This window comes from Tachypleus tridentatus, chromosome 13, assembly GCF_004210375.1.
Source record: "Tachypleus tridentatus isolate NWPU-2018 chromosome 13, ASM421037v1, whole genome shotgun sequence".
In the NCBI taxonomy this organism is placed as follows: Eukaryota; Metazoa; Arthropoda; class Merostomata; order Xiphosura; family Limulidae; genus Tachypleus; species Tachypleus tridentatus.
The window spans coordinates 30322235-30344135 of NC_134837.1; the positions used below are offsets into that span (position 1 = coordinate 30322235).

The 21901-nt window shown below is 32.6% G+C and overlaps 1 protein-coding gene across 6 annotated transcripts in view; it reads right to left on the minus strand.

The window, feature by feature from the left end:
* Positions 1-21901, minus strand: part of LOC143236757 (death-associated protein kinase 1-like) — an 80788-nt gene that overhangs the window by 44751 nt on the left and 14136 nt on the right. For 3 of the 6 annotated variants that reach the window (XM_076475255.1, XM_076475254.1, XM_076475253.1), the window contains exons 2-6: positions 17986-18207; positions 3971-4109; positions 1952-2075; positions 1169-1244; positions 266-418 (exon numbers count right to left, since the gene is read on the minus strand). In XM_076475255.1, coding sequence (XP_076331370.1) covers positions 266-418; positions 1169-1244; positions 1952-2075; positions 3971-4033 — 416 coding nt within the window. In that variant the 5' untranslated portion in view covers positions 4034-4109; positions 17986-18207. Of the gene's footprint in view, positions 1-265; positions 419-1168; positions 1245-1951; positions 2076-3970; positions 4110-16238; positions 16288-17262; positions 17285-17985; positions 18208-21901 lie in introns of those variants that run through there. The other 3 variants (XM_076475257.1, XM_076475256.1, XM_076475258.1) reach the window with 3 other exon arrangements.

Consider the following 21901-nt stretch of genomic DNA (forward strand, 5'->3'; position numbering starts at 1 on the left):
TACGTTCCAAGTAACCTTACAGGGGTAATCTTATGTGTATAACTCCAGGTAAACTTGCATGTATCCAGGTAATATTACGTGTGCTGTAAGTAAATGTACACATATAGTCCAACTACACAGTAATGGTTTAACAGTTCTGAGAAATAAGAATAAAATATAGAAAACTTTTACAATTTTAATATTGGATTTGACTTTAAGTCAACAACTTTGCAGAAAATTATTAAAATTCAATATAAATACAATGCATATATTTATATAAATAAACCTGGGATCTTTGACTAGAAGTTTGGCAATGAAATCTTTGGCAAGGTCACTGACATGGGAAAAATGACCTTCATCAAAACAATAATTCACAGCACTAACGTTGGTGAACGTTTCTTGTTTGTCATCTCCAAGGAATGGTGAAGCACCACTTAATCTAGAATAAACAAAAAGATTCTAATCTGAAGCAATTAATTAATTATTAGTAAAATTTTATTTGTTGTATAAGTTCTGTTCCATAATCCATTTTTACACCAAGTCAAAGCTTATTTTAAATGCTACACAAACAAGCAACATTTAAGTATAATTATTAGTGATAACTTATAAAGAAATCACCATACCATGTAACAAAAAATTTGATAACCACTTATGGAGCAGTTGAGCACAACAGTAACCATCTTTTTAGTAATTTATATGAATATTAGTTTCAACAAAATATTAATTGTTTTGCAATTACAGTATACTACAACCAGTACCAGCTTGATTCAACACTAAATCCCTTGCTACTATCATATTTCATTACAAGTAACAATTTAACATAATGGTACAATACTATCATCACAGTATACTATTACAAATGGTATTGTACTGATACTGTTGTTTACCATGAAAATTAACAATTTCACACAATAGTAACTATCTTCTTATTACTAGTACCAGTTTAACAACTATTATTCTATTGCAAACCATAACAAGTGCCAATTTACTATATAATTCTTTCTTGTTACTGTATACTATTAAGAGTACCAGCTTAACACAATGATTTCATCAACTATATACCATTACACACACCAACTTAATAACTACCCTGCTCATATTTGTTTCCTGCAACAAATGGGTACAGAGCTAAATTTACCTAAACAATTAGTTTCTATTTTCTACCATAAAAACAATTTTATGTACTTACAAATTATATGTGATAACACCTATACTCCACATATCAGTTGCTAAGGTAATTGTTTCATAATTAACAATTTCTGGGGCTATGAAAATAAGACAGAGAAAATTACTTAAAATGTTAATTTTTCCCTACATAATTAAATAGAGAAAAAACCAAAACATCACAAATGTGTTTAAATACACAAAAAGTAAAAACTGTAATTATTTTGCAATCTTCTTATTAGTTAGGTTTGGTTTGAATTTTACACAATAATACTCAATGGCCATTTGCACTAACTGTTACTAATTTACCACTGGTAAATTAGAAGGAAGGCAGCTAGTCAACACCACTCTTGGGTTACTCTTTTACCAATGAGTACTGGGATTGACTATCACATTTTAGCATCTCCATGACTGAAAGGGTGAGCATATTTGGTATTATGAGAATTTAAACATGCAGACTGCAAGATGAGTGCCCTCTTATTATTATTACTAATAAAGAAAGAAAATCATCTACTTTGTTGAGACTTTCATTAATGGCTAATTTAATAGATTAATATTTTAACACCTGTTATAAAAAGCATGGAATTTACAAATTTTCAATGAAATACAGGGGTACGAAAAATCTTCCATAAATTGTAATACTATAAATGTTTTCTTATTCTGGTTATTATTCTAAAATTGCTATGCAATAAAAGAATGAGTCATTTATTGTTTTATATGTTTTTATGGCAGAATTAGTCCTTAGTTTATTATACTGTTAGGTCTTTTTTTTAAACAGGAGTAATGAATTAAAAAAGTTCAAGTTTACCAACAAATTCTGGTGTTCCCATTAGTTCTCTGATTTCTGAATCTGCAGTGATGTGTCTTGAGAGTCCAAAATCAATCAGTTTGATATGTTTGCCAGAACTGTCTACAAGCAAAATATTCTCAGGCTGTATGTGACAGAAAAAACAAAACAAAAAACACTTGCCATATAATGAAAATTGTACAAACTTGAAGAGTTTTTTTTTTTTTTTTTTTGTTAAAGAGAACACAAAATACCATAATGGTAACATACTGGAAAATAACTAACAGCTTGTGATGTTGAATGTAAGAAAAGAAGCAAAAATGGGAAAGGTCAAGTGCTAAACATCATTAAATAAATTTCAAATAATGTACATTTCTAGGTATTAATCACAATTTCGAAAGATGAGGACTTTAGACTTTACAAATGTTGACCTATTGCTAAACTGGTGTTACCTTCAGTCCTAACTGCCAGCTACATTCCTTTCAATTAGTATACAAACTTTTAGGTTTCATTATACATATAGTATCCCTAGAGCAAGTAAAATCTCACTCCTTCTAAAATTAGATAGGCTCTCAAGAATGATAACCGACAGCCATCAAAATATCAAGAAGTTTCAAAATCATGGTTCTCACCATAATTTTAACAAATTAAGTATACATTCCTAGCAGTTGTAAGTTATTTATTTTTCTTCCTGTAATTCAGGAACTTCTACAACATCTGACTAAAGATAAAAGTTTCCAAAAAATGAACCACCTCATTAGAAAAAAATGGAATCACACATGTAGATTATATATTAAATAGGAATGTAGTGTCAAAAATTTGTCAATAATGAAAATTCAATATGTCAAAGGCAGATTGCTGTCAAGAGTATATAAGATATCCAGTTGTTAAAACAAATTTTTCCTTTTAGCTAACACCTTACATGATACAAAAGCCACTCCTTTCTATTAAATAGGTCCACTTATCAATTACAGTGTCATAACCTAATTTGTTAGATCTCCAATAAGCCACCTACACATCTTCTAACAAATCCACTTTGATATTTAAAAAAACAACTTAATTTTACTTGAATAACCTCACAAAGAAATTAGTTGTACCCCCATATTTAATAACCTTAATGAAACATTGCAGAATAATCACTCAATGTAATATATTTTTCTAAGATACTTCCATTGATCCATAACTGCTACTATTAAATCTTGTCACAGACAATAATGTAAATCAGTGTTAAAATTCATGTAGCATACTGCATTGGTTCATTTATTATCAGTGCAAGTTTTTCAGAAAACTTACTTCAAGAGTTGTTAATTACTGTAATAGTTAATAATACAAAGATCAAAAGTGCCCATTAATTAAGGAGTAAGTGAAATGTGCAGTCACATCTCACAAAATATTGGTTATATACCGTTAAACCTTAGTCAAAACTATAATAATTCAAAATATTTATTTGTATCAAAAGTAACACGCTCAAGAAGGAAAATATTGTAGATTCAAGATATATTATGGAATGTGTTAACATGTATCTTTTCAATTTAAAATTTTCTTCTGAAGTTACTAATTCTTACACAGTTAAGAGCTGCAGAAGGATTGGCAGCTGGTATTGATAAGGATCTTAAAATATTAAATAACATTTATGAACCTTGTATCCATACCTTTGAAAATAGAGAACTTAAAGTATACAGCTATACATGAAATTTATCTATTTGTAATTCAAAACTGGAGCATGTTCAAATAGCATTTTAAAACTATCCATTTCCCCTCAAAAGTCACTGCTCAAGAGGCCTTTTCATTAATACCAAAACTTATTAGTTAGGCTGAATAATGAGAAAAAGATTTTCTTAAGTGCTATTGTATATGCATTAAAACTTTGAAAGTTATGATTCAAATGGCAAAAGTTAGCAAAGCATTAGAAACCTGTTTTTAAGACCCAATCAATCAGAAAGCTTCTTCTCCATATAAAAATTGTTTATGTAATCTGTCTCTGTGAATGCAATATTGCAAATATTGCTAAAGTACACAACAGATGGTCTAATCTGGTACCTTAAGGTCAAGATGAGCAATAGACTGATCATGTAGATATTTTAAACCAAGTAGAATCTGCATGATAAAACCTGATGTTTCTTCTTCAGTCAGGAACTCTTTCTGGGATACAAACTCAAATAGTTCTCCACCTTTCACTCTAATAATTAAAAGAAAAAAAAGGTAACAAAACAAAATTGGATATTTTCTGGTAAGATAGTAAATTACAAATTATAAAATAAATAATATTTGTTTCTCTTGCAAGATCTTTAGCTCTGCATTCATGACAAATCAAAATTGTTTTAAACACAAACATGATAAATGTTTTATATCATTTTTAACTGAATAGTATAGTTCTAAATGAAGACTTCAGTTTAACATACAGATAAAAAGGAATAATTAACTTCACACAAACCAAAATGTTATTTATGCACAAGTAGGGAAACATGTCAGTGTAAGCTTAGTGTAAACTTATATTTGACATTAACAAATGTAATCACTCCATGATACAATCTTGAAAAGAAACTTTCACACAGACAGACATGCATTTTTATATATATATATAAATAATTTTTCAGACCCCTTTAATAATAATTTTTTATATTAAGATATTAAAAAAACTCTTTTGAAATATTATAATTCAGAAGAATATATTACAAAATTAACTGAATTTACATTAAATGTCCATAAATGTTCACAGACAAGTATCCTACTGAAATAACAGATATGAAGTTGTTTAGTTCTATACTCTTTAATGTATTATATTTTTACCAAAGCAAGTATGCTTAGTTCATTTTTATCTCAACATGTTTTAAACATAAAAACCACACCAATGCATCATAAGTGTCATTAATTGAGAAAGGCATAAAATTGTTCTGTAAAGGTCAAAACAATGTGTCACAGGTTCATACATTTTCGAAAGTTTAGAATCATGAAATTATATGCACATAATGATTTAAATACTTTTTCCTTGTATTAAGGTTATTAGCTTTACATATGAAATAATTTGATAATATTAAGCTTTATTTTTATAACTATGGATGAAATTATACATCTTCAGTTACAGACCTGCCAATACCACATATTTATGACTGTACAGCTATTCACAAATTAGGTTAAAAACAAAACGAAGAAAAGCTACATATTAAAAACACCCTAATAATGCATTTTATAACCAGCTGACAACCTTTATCAGATGTAACATGTTAAATGCATTTATTAAAACACAGATGAGAGTGACAATTTTTGTAGTAAAGTTACATCTTAATTTCCCTGGCTCATAAATTAAAATTTGTTTTGTTAATCCAGGGATTAAAATTTAAAAAGGTGAAACTTATTAATATATACTGATGATCCACTTCTAGTAAGTCAAGCAGTGCAACATAATAAATCAGTTCAAACACACAGACTTTGTTGTTTATGTTTTTTAGTTGCTTAACTTTGATAAGTCATCATTCAGTTTTTATTTTGTGCATAACAGTAATGCACTTTTGTGCACGCATTTTAACATCCAAGAGGAAACACAAAACATAGCTTTTACCTTTTACACAGTTACTTCTTTCAACATAGTTTTAACAGGGTTAATTATTGCTAAAGGATTTTTAGTAAAATATCAAATTATCAGAAACATCTTGCAGTTCTATACAAATGTTAAAAGTGCCCAATATTAAAAAGACAAGCTTTTCAAATAATGTTCCGTGTTCACTAGTAATATAATCAAAGAAAGCAAGTTATGTCACTCTTTCAAACATGACTGTGTGATAACTTCTCACTTGCATTCATGGAAATGTAAAAGCAATATTATGTTCTAAGTCAAAAGGACTTGGGTTTTAAAGTTTGAACAACAAAATATATAAACAAATAAACAGTAAATATACAAATTAATTTTAGGTGCTTAAACACAACATAAAAGCAGAAGCAATACCATGTGATAATACTATTGTATAATGCTCCCAGTACACAAAATAACTTGCATCAAAATACCATAAAACTTGCAAAAACTGTATGTGATATTTACCTATTATAAAAACATTGTTTTAAAATATTACTTATGAATTTTAACTCTGACATTTTATTGTTTCAAAAAATTATTTTTAAACATTTTCTTTCATTAGAAAAATAATCAAAAACATTAAATACTGTCTGTCATCTTCTACTCCTGGTGAAAGTATAACCTTGCATACTGCTTGTGCATTTTGGGTTGACTTTTTTTTTTTTTATCTGTGATGTCATCTCACTCAAAATGGTTGGTTTTATAGATTATTATTAAATTTTTAACCTCCTCTATTTTATTTTATTTATTTACATAGTATCCAGAAAGCTTACAATATTGTATTCATGGCCTAAGTAAAATCTTTACTACAGTGTATATGCTACAGTAAGAGATAAAGTAAATAATGTTATAGTATGAAGTATGTTGTGAACATGGAGGCTAATGGCATACAGAAGATTAGATCAGGAGCTAATTAAGGAGGAGATTGATAAAGGCAATGAAGAAAAGGGCCATAACTTAATTGTGTCAGAGTACAACCCACAGTTAATCGTGGGGATGGAATTATAAGCAAGTCACTAGGATTGAATGTTAGGCTTAAGCTACTATGAAAGAAAAGAAAGTTAACTGGTTGGTCATATGTGATAAGTTCAATGGCAAGAAGTTTTTTTTTGGTTTTTAAATGATGGTTAACATTTTAGTAGGGCAGTGCTTGGCTTGTTTACAAGGGCTATTTATTCTGCTATTAGGGCAGTTTTAAACTCAGACTAGACAGTGGTGAAGTCCATGATAAACTGAAAACAAAATAAAATATAGTGAGGAGAAAAGAGTAGTGTGGGAACAAAGGAAAGTAGTAGTTTTAAGGGTAGATTATATTCTTACTAATGTAATGCTCGAGTATGAGAAGTAAATTACTTTAAAGCACAAGTTAGGATGGAGGATTTTGAGGTACAGCTGAAACTTTGCTAAATGTAGGGTTTAATAAGGCTTTAAAATGAATAATGACATTTAATGCCACTCTTAACAACATATAAACAGCAGAATGGCAGGCAAACCAGTAGCCATCCTTTGCCCAATAATATAAATTACAACATACTATTGTATGATTCAACGAGCTTTCTATTCTAAGGTATGTTTGTTTTATTGTTTACTTATGGCAAAAGAACTATGGTTAATTGCTGTTGTCGCTAATTTTGAACTGCCAACTAGCAACACCCAATTCTCAGGCTACTCTTTACCAACGAATAGAAAGAAGCCTACTGTCACTTTATAACGCTCGTATAACTGAAAGAGAGCGCACGTTCAGAATCACGTTTCAGATTGCGAGATGAGTGTTCGCCATTCACCACACAAAAGGAAAACAGAGCACTAAGTTCACCGAATACATCACCATCTTATGCGACAGAAAACAATCATTCCAGTTTTATAATTTTTGAAACCAAATATTATTAAAATTATCATAATGCTTTATACTGATGGCAATCTAATTTTATTATTATTACTAAACATCTCCATGAAATATCTACGTTTTTATACCGTTTATGGTCCATAAAAATTTAGACCGTCCGAAAAATTTTACTCGAGGTATACTTTTTTAATATAAGCTGGAATATAAATGTGAGATAGTTCTACTAGTTTTTTTATATCACAGTGCTGTTTAACCTTCTAACATAACGTGATACAAAAGCCTTTGGGCCTGGCATGGCCAAGCGCGTAAGGCGTGCGACTCGTAATCCGAGGGTCGCGGGTTCGCGCCCGCGTCGCGCTAAACATGCTCGCCCTCCCAGCCGTGGGGGCGTATAATGTTACGGTCAATCCCACTATTCGTTGGTAAAAGAGTAGCCCAAGAATTGGCGGTGGGTGGTGATGACTAGCTGCCTTCCCTCTAGTTTACACTGCTAAATTAGGGACGGCTAGCACAGATAGCCCTCGAGTAGCTTTGTGCGAAATTCCAAAAAACAAACAAAAAAAACAATCAAAAGCCTTAATTACTATCAACGAGCTAGAAACACATCACTGATATAGGTAGAGTGCTAGCGATAACTCGTCTTTCTTATCAGCGAAACGGTAATACCATGTTTTAAGCTACTTAAAAGATGAACTGCATACAGTTACTATGGTCGCACCAGTGAACACTTTACTTAATTTGACGACCAACTTGCAGTACTTAATGTGTGATAAGAACACCCATTAGTTATCGTAATGTTCTTTGACAAAAACTCTCTTAACGTTACTGAGGCCTATATGACTAAGTGGGTAGGTGACAGTCCCAAGATATATTTCTTTATTCTCGAAGGTCCAACGACAGCAAACATTCAGCTTTTAATACCCATGAGGCAGTTCGCACCGCCAACAAAAAGAAGTATTTAAAAAACATTAAATCTTGACACTACACTTGGAACAAAATTCAACTACAATTAATACACAGAGGAATTTTGTTTTTCAGATGGAGATTAATCAGTATTAGAGATGTGGAAATCTCCGCTAAGAAAAATAACACTTCTTGAGTTTTTACCATTTAAATTTGTCCAAAACACCCGAAACCTTCAAATTCTGTTATTTTATCGAAAAATAAAGTATTTCTTAAATATCGACAACTGGATTAGTTTGATTTAGCATACAATACATTAAAACATCCACATACTATATTTAACATTGCTACATGCATACGATCAGCCGATTTTGTGTTACTACTTAGCCACTATTGATACCTAAAACATCGGGTTTTAACTCGCAATACCCATTCTCAAAAAAAACTGTTCGGGAAAGGTTTTGTATAAACCTGCTTTTACTCAATAAATAAATAGAAATTATTTTAATTTTTGGAGTTGCTGTTCACTCATGTTGTCTATACTCCCGTTCCTGGCTTGAGGATCTTAGAATATTATAAGTGAAGCGGCCAATGGCAAAAATAATTAGAAGCTAGTTGTGTAACGAAAATAAATGTAATATACATGTGCACAATTTCTTCGCACAAATCAATACAAATACGCGACAACTTTCCCAAAGATGTTTTTCAGAACACAGTTACACAAACGAGCTATCTGCACATACACTGAACATGCGGGAATTTTAGCATTGTATGTTGATAAAACTACTATTAACCTTCGGGGTGGAACAAATTTTAGTCGTTATGATTTCCGTATGTACCCAGTGAGGCATCTCTAAGATATTTTAAATACCTCAGATAATCGTATAATGAAGTGTAAATACAGAGGTATATATAAAAAAGGTTATATCACGACAATGATACAAGAGAAACATGTTAAAAAATCTTCTGCTGTATGTTTAGACTGTAACGAACTGACGCTGTCAAGGTCAGTAAAAGGGTAACGCAAGCTATTGACACTACATTAATTAAAGGAAACCAGGAAGAATCTCTGAGAGCTTGAAGACGACGCAAGTTTGGACTGAAGCTGTGGATGGTTGACGATTTGCAAGCTTAAAATTGCCTGAAAAGGAAGCAAGCCGGCACTTTGACCAAATATTGATAACAAGAATGTGATTATACAGAAGAGGCTGGCGATTCTCCGTCTCTAGTTGTGATCAATGCATAATCAGAATTGTTTGTGTTGTTCTTTGTTGCACACGATCATAAGAGTTGACCAATTAAGTATCAGAACTACTTGTGGGTAATTGTGCATACTATGATACATCGTGAGGATACTAAGGAAAATTCGAATAAAACCTCATGTAACAGCCGAAAAGTCAGCTCCAGACTCCAAGCAAGTTCTCTGCAATGTTTCCACATGTCCACTGCTATAATGATACAGCCAATTGTTTCTCGTCCGAACTCTTTGTAAGTATTCTAATGTCATTATTCCTATGCATCGGTTACATTTAGTTGTATAGAGTTAAATGAATATTTAGTAAAAGCGTTAAAGTAAAAAAGTTAATATATTTGAGAAGATACATGTTGGATGTAACTATTAAGTATACGAGAGAGTTAATAAAGAAATATTCTTCAAATCTTAGTCTCAAACTTCTTTGCTTTAACCGTAAAGCCTCGAGTTAGTGTCTTGTGCTCCATTCACCAACTGCATCCTCACTTAAAATAAATAGTGTAACAGGTAGTATTAGTCTAAGTTCCAACGACCAAGTCGAACCAGCCTCTCTGCCTGCCTAACATTACATTATATTATATCAGTAGTTCTCAAACCTTTTGTCTCGGGACCCCGTTACACTCCTAAAAATGATTAAGTACCCCAAAGAGCTTTTGTATATGTGGGTTATAGTTATCGATATTTACCGTATTAGAAATTAAAACTGAGAACCTTTTTAAATATATTTATTAATTCATCTAAAAATAACAATAATAACCCCATTACATGTTAAATATAACATTTTTTTTATGAAAAATAACTAAACTTTCCAAAACAAATACGATTTTGCGGAGTGTCTTTTAAAACTTTTACTTTCTTTTACATTTTGATAATAGCTGCTATGACACATAACCCAGAACCAGGACTGGAAAGGCCAACTTCAGGTGATTGACGGTGGTTCTTGAACTTACCTGTTAGTCTTCCTGGCGGGTTATGATCATTACCTTTTTGCTAGAGTAAATACCTTACAACTTCTTATACTCTACCTTTTATCTTAACATTGTAGACTAGGTGTCAACATTGGTTTTATACTTTTTTGTTTTACCTTCATTTCCATTTATGTCTGTTACTACATTTATTTATTTATTTTTTACATTTTTACCGAATGTCTGGCGCAGATAGCCTCGCTGCTTTGTGCCATAAAACACTAAATCAATCAATCAACCAAAACAAAAACATTTTTACTGAGAAGAATGGCACTGTTTTACAATTTTGCAAATCTCTTTAATGTCTGGCTTAATAAAGGACAGCTGGATTCTCATATCTGCTTTTGCATTCAATCTGTTTTGATATGTTGCTTTGGTTGAAGCATATGAAGAAAATCCGGCTTCACACAGATATGTAGCTGGAAAACGGAGGAGTATTTTAACAGCTTTTTTCAGATAACTGTGGATATTCTTCTTTGATACCACACTAAAACTTGACTAGTAGTAGTTTCTCAAAGGTTAGTTGCAATGTAGAATCTAAAATCAGATCAACGAACTTTTCATACTCTGTTACATTAAAAATCATTGGTCTATCCTGCACTTTAAATGGTTATTTTACCCATGTAGGATTTTGTGGCATCATGCATTGGTCATTTGAAAAATTTTGGTTCACTGTGCTATGCAGATCTTCCAAATGTTGACAAATTTCATTATACAATATCAAAAAATCACATTCGTTAATACAACCACCAATCTTGTCAAACAAGTCTTAAGTACTAGGAAGCTGTCAATCTCACGATGACACATACAAGTTGTCCAAAATTCTAAATTTTCGCTTAAAGGCTCGAATTTTATCATTGGCAACAAAAAATGTTGATTGTTTTCCTTGAAGGTTCAACTTCGTTCATTTTCGAGAAAATGTCTGCCAAATACCCACAACGAAATACCCATAGTTTGTCTGTCAGTCTTCTTTTAAGTAAAACTGGTGTTCCATGAAAAAAGCGGTTAGTTCAGCTCGCAACTCAAACAATCGCTTTTCCTTGAGAGAACCATCGCATTTCGGTATGCAGCAGCAATGCTTTATGCGAACTTCCCATTTCGTCACACAGAATATTAAAAACGCGTGTATCAAGGGTCGAGATTTAATAAAATTAATAACTTTTATTGCTTCTTTAAGTACATTAAGTGAAACTGTTTTGTTTGTTTTTTTACCGCGAGCGCGTGGCGGCGAAGAATACAACGACTACTCGAACAGTTTGATGCCACTGCCTTGTTCGTGCTAAAGCGTCAGCAGTTTTACCTACCATTACTTTTTGCACCATCAGTGCAAAGTTGTTCCAGGATAAACCATGAGATTAAAAACGTTATTCAACGCACTGAATATTTCAGCACCAGTTGTGTTTGTTGGGAAGAATTTACATAAAAGATAGGTTAGGTGGTGCGGATACCGGACGAATACAAGCAAAACAGTAAGTCCAGCCACGCCTGTAGATGCGTCCATTTGTGTAAAGCATAAGTACTATTCTGCAGACGAGAAATTAACTCAGTCTTCATGTTTGCAGCTAATTCTTTGATTCGACGAGTTACTATATCACTTGAAAGTGGCACTGCCGTGACTTCTGTTACTGACTTTTCATCCAGCAATGTCAACTGTACAAAGCTTTATTAGTCCTTCAGCTATTGTGTGCACTTCTCCAACTAATGCAATACGATAACTTACCCTGTAAGATGCTTCAGTGACTTTTTTCATTTATAGTTTGAAACGCTGAAACGAATAGTTTTTAGCTTTTAAAGAGTTGATCACGTCTATGTTTAAAATATTCAGTTCCTTTTCAATTTGAACGCTGAATGATTGGTCTCAAAATGACGCCGCAACTTAACTGGTACCATAATACTATTTTAAAATGTTCTGTTGCGTAAGATACAATAAGGTAAATTATAAGGCGATAGAAAGATAGCTTTCGTCATATTTTCGTTTCTTATTTACAGCTTTGCACAGTTTCTTTGGAGTAGATTCATGAGAAGTTTCTGATATGTCAGTTTCATCTTTTTCAGCATCTTTGGGCGTAGACTGTGCAGCTGTGTGTTGAGAAAGTGTCTTCTATCCTCCCTTTTTTTTAAACCAACGATCCATCCTTAAATATAAAAAAAAATATTTTATAAATAAACTTTATTTTATTTTAGAATAAAATAATTAAATTATAAAATAAAAGTTTTAGATAAAATTTAAATATTATTGTTAAATAAGACATCAAAGTGCACTTACTTCTCAAACGATTGATCAATTGTTTGCTGGCTGATTCCTCTTGCACTTACACCTCTCCTTCCAATCTTTTCTATTGAAATGTTAAATTTCAATTTATTCAAGCTTAATATAATTTGTCTGTATTTATTTCTACAATAGAGAAAAGTCCAAATTTATCGACCATACAGATTACAATTCATTTAAATCCTAAACAAGTTCAATGAAAGTTTGATCCAAAATAACATCACTTACATATACAAAAACACGAGAACCAAATCTTAGAACTTGAAGACACAAACTTCCTTCTTAAAGGGTCAACACCTGCGAAGACATTATTTACCTCTTTCATTCTTTCGCTCGGTTCAAAACGTACAAAAAACATTTCATTGTAGGAATTATATTATGAAAATAGTTTTGACCTCAGGGACCTCCAGGGGTCCTCGGACCACACTTTGAGAAACGCTACACTAGATTAATAACCTACATTTGATATCATTCTAGGTATTAACCAAGCACGTACGCAAGATAGGGGGTTTCAGCCGAACCTCCTATTTCTGCGATATAAAATATTATTCTTTTATAGTTATTAGCGCATCTGCTTACGGTATTATATATAGGTTTCTATATAGTCTACATTCTTTTGGCTTGAAACAGTCGGATGCTTCCACACCTCCATAACATTAGCATGCTTTGCATCTTGATTGTACTTCGCACACTACGTGTTCGCTTTTGATTTCACAAATTAGAATCCAGGGTTCAATCATCTTGCGTACGGGTCTGATTACTTGTCATTCACTGTGCTGTATTTGGTTAAAATAACCGAAAAGAGAGAAGAAAAAAACGCACACAAAATAGTTACACGTTTGAAAAAATGGTAACACTAAAAATATGTTGACATAAATGCTTTATTAAACAATGTTAAGTATTTCATCAGGTGACGTTTATAGACAGTCACTAAAGTGTACCAGAACAATATTTAAACAATAACAATAATTTATACATATACCTAACGTGGAACATGATATAATGTTACGTTATAAAGTATTGTTGCAGAAAACTAAATAATTAATAAAAAAGTAGAACAGTAATTTGAAAATACATAAAACTAAAATAACATTCTCAAGTATAAATAAATACAGAATAAATTATACACAATATTTAATAAACACATCATTCCATTGTTATTACTTACATATTACCAACATAGTTTCGCTAGTGATTTTCAATATCACCCGTTAAAGACTTAGGCGTGAATCGTTGTTTAATAAACCACCATCTACATCTATATTAACGTATCTCTCGCGTTATTGTGTTGATCCAATAGTTCTAATGCTAGATAATTTAAACACACGTTTCAGAACCATTTGCCTATGGGCTATCTATCTACTCTGTAAGAGCAGTGTTGTAGCAGTTTTATTGCCAATACGTTATTACTTCTTCCGAACGGCATCACACTACATATAGTGCTGCTATACGAGTCAGAACTAATTACAACAGACGAAGTACAAATATTCTTCACTGTCACTGTACATTATTTCACAAAATGTTGGTTTTCAAGTGAGTAATACTTGGTTGCTCTTAGTATAGGGACATCTGGTTCGGTTCGCATCCAATACTAAATAATGAGGGGGGGGGAAGAGACAAAACCTGTGGAAACAATAACAACTGATATAAAGAGCAAATATTCCACAAATGCCACCCCTTTGTCGTGTGAACATGAACTCCACCATTGTCACTATTGTTAGTTGTCATCAAACCAATAAGAAAGTACTACAACAGCACAAAACCTGAAAAATACAGGCACTAATATTATGCATAGTAGTAGTATTGTAAATAATCACAGCTACCAAGACTGAAAAAATGCATCACCTGCATATAAACATCTGTTTCAACTGCTGAATGGTACTTCATAGAGATAATTATACAAGACTTACGTAGAAGCTGTATGCGAGATTCTGCAAAGGGTACGTAAAATTGTCACTGTTTATAAAAAGTTACAGAAATGGTTAATCTATAAAACCTAAACTATCCAACAAAATAAGTATATTCAGATTAGTTTATTTACAAGATAAAATAGCGAAAGTAAAGAGCAAAGCTTGCTAACGACCTTGCTATAAATACAGCTGTGAATATTACAACACAAGATGATCTCAACGGACGTGTGGCTTATCTAAAATCGCTATTAAGAAGAGGCAATGCAACAAAACTAGAACTGAAAACAACATTGAACTTTTAACAGTAAATTACAACGATTATGACGAGTCCGGGTTGAAAATATTTGGCAACAATCACAAACAGTTTGTTCGAAGTGGTTAGTGTAACAGTGTCATAGTCAGTATAAAACATTGAAACATTAGGCTTAGACTGAAGCCTAGTGAAGGGTCTGTACAAGTTATGGGTGACATCTCGGGCAATGGTGTTGATACATAAAAAAACGGATGTCACTTTGATACTGACAAGTACATGAAGATTCTGATTCTAAATTAATAAAATATTCTCACAGTTGCACACTGGTAAACGGTAGAGCACCATGGAAACAAGGCACATTACTATTCGAAGTAATACATTACTAACATACTTAGTTTCGCTAAGAGCAAAACACTCGCATACTTGTGTATTTTATGCGACATTTTGTACCCTTAATACATTCATCTACACATATTACTTATTGATTGATTGATTATTTGGAATTAAGCACAAAGCTACACAATGGGCTATCTGTGCTTTGCCCACCACAGGTATCGAAATCGGGTTTTTAGCGGTGTGAGTCCGCAGACACACCGCTGTGCCACTGGCAGTTATATTACTTGTTATTTGTGGTTCCTGTAAAAGAAACGCTCACGTGTTTCCATACTTATTTCCAGTATTGTACATCTTGAGATATAAACCGAAGTTAAGAAATAAAATAAAACTCGTAAAATTCGACACCATAAAACAATGACATAAATATAATTTTCTATTCAGTGAAACAGTAACGCCGGCCATTAAGGACTTTTGTAGATTCCAATTCAAAGATTCTATTTTTTCTCGTTATCAGTGCAAACCAAAATCGAATGTCAGAAATGAATATTTCACCTCATAGTGGCACACCAAGTGTTTAATTTCACCTGTTCTGGAGTGCTTTTGTAATGCATCCTTCAACCTAGGGTACTGGCGCGTTAAATAACGTAAAGAAATACAGACAAATTATAAACGTTCAACGTTTTAGAATATTTCATGTCTCCAACTCGACTGAGTCTAGATAAAACAATATAGAGAATATGCTGTAAGTTGGTGGAAAGCTTTTACACTAGAGTGAGACGAGTATTTGTTCATACCGGGTCAGATGTTACTTTGGTTACGCACTGAATTAATTGGGGACAAATTATAAACCTATCATGTATCAGAAGTGTTCCGGAGTTTTACGGCTAAGTTACAATCTTATTCCCACCCATCCCGGGGTGAATTAAAAGACAGTACCTACGATAATGGTAAAGCAAACAATTAATTAAGATCTAGGAAACTGCTGGTAGGATAAATGTCTTACCGTTTTCAATGCCTAAGCTGGTAGGTGGAACATGACCGGCCAGATACTACTGTAAAAGAAAGCCGTCATCGGAAGTGATGAACAAGGGGCAAGACCTTATATTTGCCATTAAAAACAACATAAAACTGTATAACAATATACATAATACTTTTTTTTTAACAGGTGGTTGGACATCATTAACCATTTTCAGGAGTAGGTCCCTAGAACCCCATGTATTCGGCTCCTCTGATGATTATGGTATTTATCGTGCATTTTAGCTGTTCAAATTAAAATTTGGTCATCCGTTTATATAACATTTTCCCGTTGATATTAAATCAAATACTGGAATCAATGAATGTTCAAACGGCAGTTTATTTAGCAGCCATCTGTAGTATCAATCCACCACAAGTAAAATAGATATTGACAAACAACACGCGTTCCTAGAAACGATTAATGTTCGATGATTGAGAAGACAGAGATAGGTTGTAAACTAGAATTACCAAATCTACCTGTAGTGAGATACTTCGAAGGGTATTCATGGCTGCTGCACACCATTTTAATAGTGCACCCAGAGATCACCAGAAGCTGGAGTTTAAAGTACCCTTTCACATCATTATTTGTTGCACAAATCATTTACCATGGTATAGAATTGTTTCGATTTTACGGATCAATTTTTAACATTAAAGATGAGGACAAACGGTTTTGAAATAACAACAGTAAAGATGATGGTCCAAGTTACCCAAATAAAATCTTTAAAATTAAATAAAGTGGCACATTCACGATGGTGGTGTTTTTCGATACACCGATATTTTTAATATCCGTTAAGAACGAAATATAATTAGTGAAGAAGATGGCTACTTATACAGTATCAAAGTACACTAAAAAAAATTATATCAGTGATTGGTGGAATATTTATCATGCTGTTGGTTTTGTAAAGAGTAACAAACGTCATAATCTATCAATAACAATGCGCTACATGTTACCACCGATATTTTCGGCATCTGTCAAGGATGAAGTATAATTAGTAAACAAAATAGCTAATTACACAATGCTTCGGTGGACTCAGCAGATATCCCGCGATGTGGATCTACAATAAGAAAACACACTTATACAATGTCAGAGTACACTCTTAAAATGTTCACAACGACTGGTGAAATTTTTAATATTTTTGTTTAAGAGTAACAAACGTTATAACCTATCAAAAACACTCCGATATACGTTACTTTTGTCATGTAAAGCATTACGAGAATGTTCGAAACAATACAGTCAGAAGTAAACTAGATAAAAAGAAATCTGTATACAACTATTATAATATGCAGAATAAATTCACAGCTTTTGTAAAAGCAAATAATCTTCATCAAAATTTCATAAGTCAATATAAGTTGTGCAATAACGTTGAGACGGTTTTCTACAAAACTTTTATCATTTCACATAATACATTTATCTTAAAATTATCTCTCTTAGCTTTTTCTGAGCTAATTCAATGATATCAACATCATTAACCAGACACCTTAGGAGGAAATAAAAATGTTTGTGCACTTTTACTAGTTTTTGTAAGTGTATAAAATATTTTAAATGTACCTTTACTTCGTTTAATCTTATTAGTGAATTTCACTCTAAAGAGCACTACCTCTGATTAATAAAAATATCACCATGTTAAAAGGAATGGTGAAACTGTATCAACGTATGTCAACTGCCACAAAAACAATTCCTTTTTATTAGATAAAAAGAACAAAATAAATAACTCTATTCAACTAATTCAACTTACAGCTCTAAAATAAGAACAACCTGTGAGCCAACATCAAAAACATCGTGTAATCGTACGATGTTATCATGGTTCGCCGCTTTCAAGATTGACACCTCGCGGTAAATATCTTCAGGAGCCACACCTCGTCTGCTGCTACCTGAGCGACGTTTACGGATGAACTTGGCCGCAAATTCGTTTTCAGTCTCTTTCTCCACACATCGTTTGACAACCGCAAACTGACCACTAAATGTGCAAACATTATATTTAAATAAACGATATGCATAATATGAAAATACTTATCAAAAAACGGTGTCAATTCTATATATTTGTTAACACCAATTTCATAAAACTAGGTCTATTGTTACGCGAGTTTTCGTTTGTATTTAATTTTTTTTAGTCTTTCATCATTACAAATAATATCCATCACAAATTTACTGTTTCGTTACATATATGACGATTCAACATTGAAATATTTATGTTTTGCAAAATTACAAAACTTTGTAATATTCTAATTCTGATATAAAAAAACAAGTTCACTGTGTACCTGTAGAAAATACTACCTCTCGAACCTTCACTCACGTGCCAAGCTACCCTTGGTCAACAGTACCTAATTTATGATAATTACAATTCACTTATTTTAGTTCACATCATAACAGTCGTTGTTCATGAAAATTGATTGTATAACTATAGCGCCTAGCCCATTACTATGTCTGTCCTATCCTAGTTGGCCTGATGAATTCAGTTTTGGGGTGAAAGACATTAACGGTAGCGGACATGGCACATGTAGTGTGGTTGACATATTATAACATATTCTTTACTTTCGCTAAAAAGTTATTAGAATATGGAAACAAACTACGTAAATCATGAAAGTTGGTAACGCCTAAAATGCATAATAAAAATAAATGTATTTAGTTTGATTTAATGTCGCTGTACTTATAAACACACACAACTATAAAGTTCACCAATCTAGTATTAAGCCTCTGGACGCTGCATGTTACCGAAACTGTATTTTGGTAACAAACTTACATAACGTTGAAATGTTTCTAGCAGTAATTATCAGGTTATCGAGTTGTAAACACTGAAATGCAACGTGATTTACTGTCGCTTTACTTATCAAATAGGAAAGACTTTTGATTCAGACCGACATACGTCATCAGGTTTCTTTCGCTAAGGCGGATAAAACTGCTACGACTACACCTGTTCAAACAACGAATGAAAAAATGCAAACACACAGAACGAGCAATGCAACGTTAGCAACATAATTACAACAATCCTATGACACACTTGTAGTGATATCTAGAGCCTTCTAGATCACTATTTGATAGCCTCCAGTGGCACGTCTGCAAACGACTTAAAACGTTAGAAACCGGGTTTTAATATCCATGGTGGGCAAAGCACAGATAGCTCACTGTGTAGCTTTGTGCTTAATTAGAAACAAACAGTACTGAATAAAACACAAGTCAGTGTTTTATAATACAACGGTTATATCCAATGCTTTTTTTTTAACTCTGTGATGATTTTGGTTTATTATAGGATTCCTCAAACTTTGACCTTTCACATGTAATTCTGCGGTTTAAATATACTCAGATTGTAAAAATAATTACGTAAAACTCGATTTATACAGATACATAAACACGTAGGTTATCTAATAAATTTAATTCACAACTAGAAATAACAACTTACTGATAAAACTTGATATTTTTTCAATAAACAAATAATAAAGTATGAAGTTCACCAATCTAGTATTAAATTCGTGGACGCTTCATGTTACGGAAACTGTTTTGGTAGCAAACTTACACAATGTTGAAATGTTTATTTTCTAGCAGCTGTTATTGTGTAATTAAGTTTTAAACTCTGCCACACAACTGATAACGTTTAAGAACTTTTTGCCTCCAAGCAATAACATAATGATAAATTATGAAATAAAAACATTCTTCTTGTCGCAGCATGGTTACTACAAGAAAAAATTTCTGGAAAGATTTTGTAAGGATGTGAAAGCAGATTAACACAGAACCACTATTCAGCTTGTTTCATATCTCATACAAAAGTGTGACTGACTGCGGTCTTGTGAGGATATAACAGCAGAGCTAGGACCATTATTCGGTAAGAAGAGATTACTTCATCCCAGGAGTAACACAGACTGATTCCTCTGAGAGGGTGGAAGTAGTAACACCCTCTATTAAAAAAAAAGATATTATTTCTTTCCATATATAAAAGTATGGTTTATTGCAGTTTCATGAAGATGTGATAAGAAAATTCGTGCATACAGAATCTAATCAAAAAGACTTTAGGTGGAAAAAAGGTGAGACCAAAGGAGAGCAAAATTGGTGGCCAAACTGGTAAGCGGCCTAGCTAGCTAATAAATAAATATTTGTTGTAAAATTATCATCAATGTTAATAAGTGTAGCTACCAGTTTGGTCACCAATTTTGATGTCTTTCCTTTAAGTTGCATGATCCTTTTTTTTTTTTTGGACGCACCTTTTTTCACACCTAAGGTGCTTTCAATTAAATATCATGACGTTTTTCGTCAATACACACCAACATACCACACCATGTATGAAAGCGACACTCAATAGCGACCAACATAAACTATAGGATCGCAATCCTATTATTAAAAACAGGTATAAACTTTACAGAACCAACCAGATTCCTTGAAATATCTTGTGGTACTTTTCTCTCTGGAGCTTTTATAAGAATGCTATGGAAACTAGATTACCAGTTTATTATCATCCCCTGCATGTACTCGATACGGCTGTATTTAGAGTAATTGTTTAAGCTAATACCAAGTGACCCTAAACCCTTGTTAATTAGAAAAACTTCATACAATTTAACAAAATTGTGCTTAAAAGTTAGTAATGAAAAATAACCATCCATCTATATGATTTTTTGAAAACCTGATCCACAAACTGATGAGCTAGTTTGCTTGGTCTGACCAATACTTGTGTATATGCACGTTCTTTCACCCTACAGTTTTTGATCTAAATGAGCAACCTTCGAATGACACACACAAAACAAAAAACACTTTACTCTGAGTTGAAGCCGTAGTAAAAAATTCAGACCGACAGCTCACGTGATTGATTCTTTTGCGTAGACCTTCCTCAAGAATTTTGGTCACATATGAGCGGTTTTTGAATAACTTTGCACATGTGGTTTATATTTTAACCAGATTTCACACCTATTTGTAGGTTGTAAAGGTCTATCAGCGTACCAAATCTGAGAAAAATAAATAAAAGTATGTTTTTCTATCAAATAAAATTTTCGTTATGCTTCGCCTAACAAGTAATTATATATCTGCACGTCCTTTCAATCGACGGTTTTCCTGCTACAAATGAAGCGTCTTTAACTGGAATTACAAAAATTGAAAATGGTCCACTTTTACTGTTTGATGAAGCTGCAGTAAGAATTTCGGACCAGTGTATCACGTAACTTTTTATGTAGGGTTGCGCAAAAATTTTGATCAAATCTGAGCGATTTTTTGTTGAATAACTTTGCACACGTGGATTATATTTCGATAAAATTTGACACCTACTTGTAGATTGCAAGGATCCACCAGTATATCAAATTTGAAAAACAAACAAAATAAAACTCCTCAACAGTTATGCATGTTTTTCGATCAAGTTTCGGTAATTTCCGTGTGAAGGAAAAAAAAATATTCGAAATTGGAGATTCTATATCTCGTACATTTTTTAATAGATTGCCTTGAAATTTGATATGTGAAGCGAGGATTCTTTGGCTATCTGCGCTAGCCGTCCCTAATTTAGCAGTGTAAGACTAGAGAGGAAAGCAATTATTAATCACCACCCACCGCCAACTCTTGGGCTACTCTTTCACCAATGAATAGTCCGATATAATCTTATATCTCAACGTAAAACATGTATCCATGTAAAACAGGTTTACTAAGGATCATGTATCAGAGAGCCATCGTTTGCCCAAATG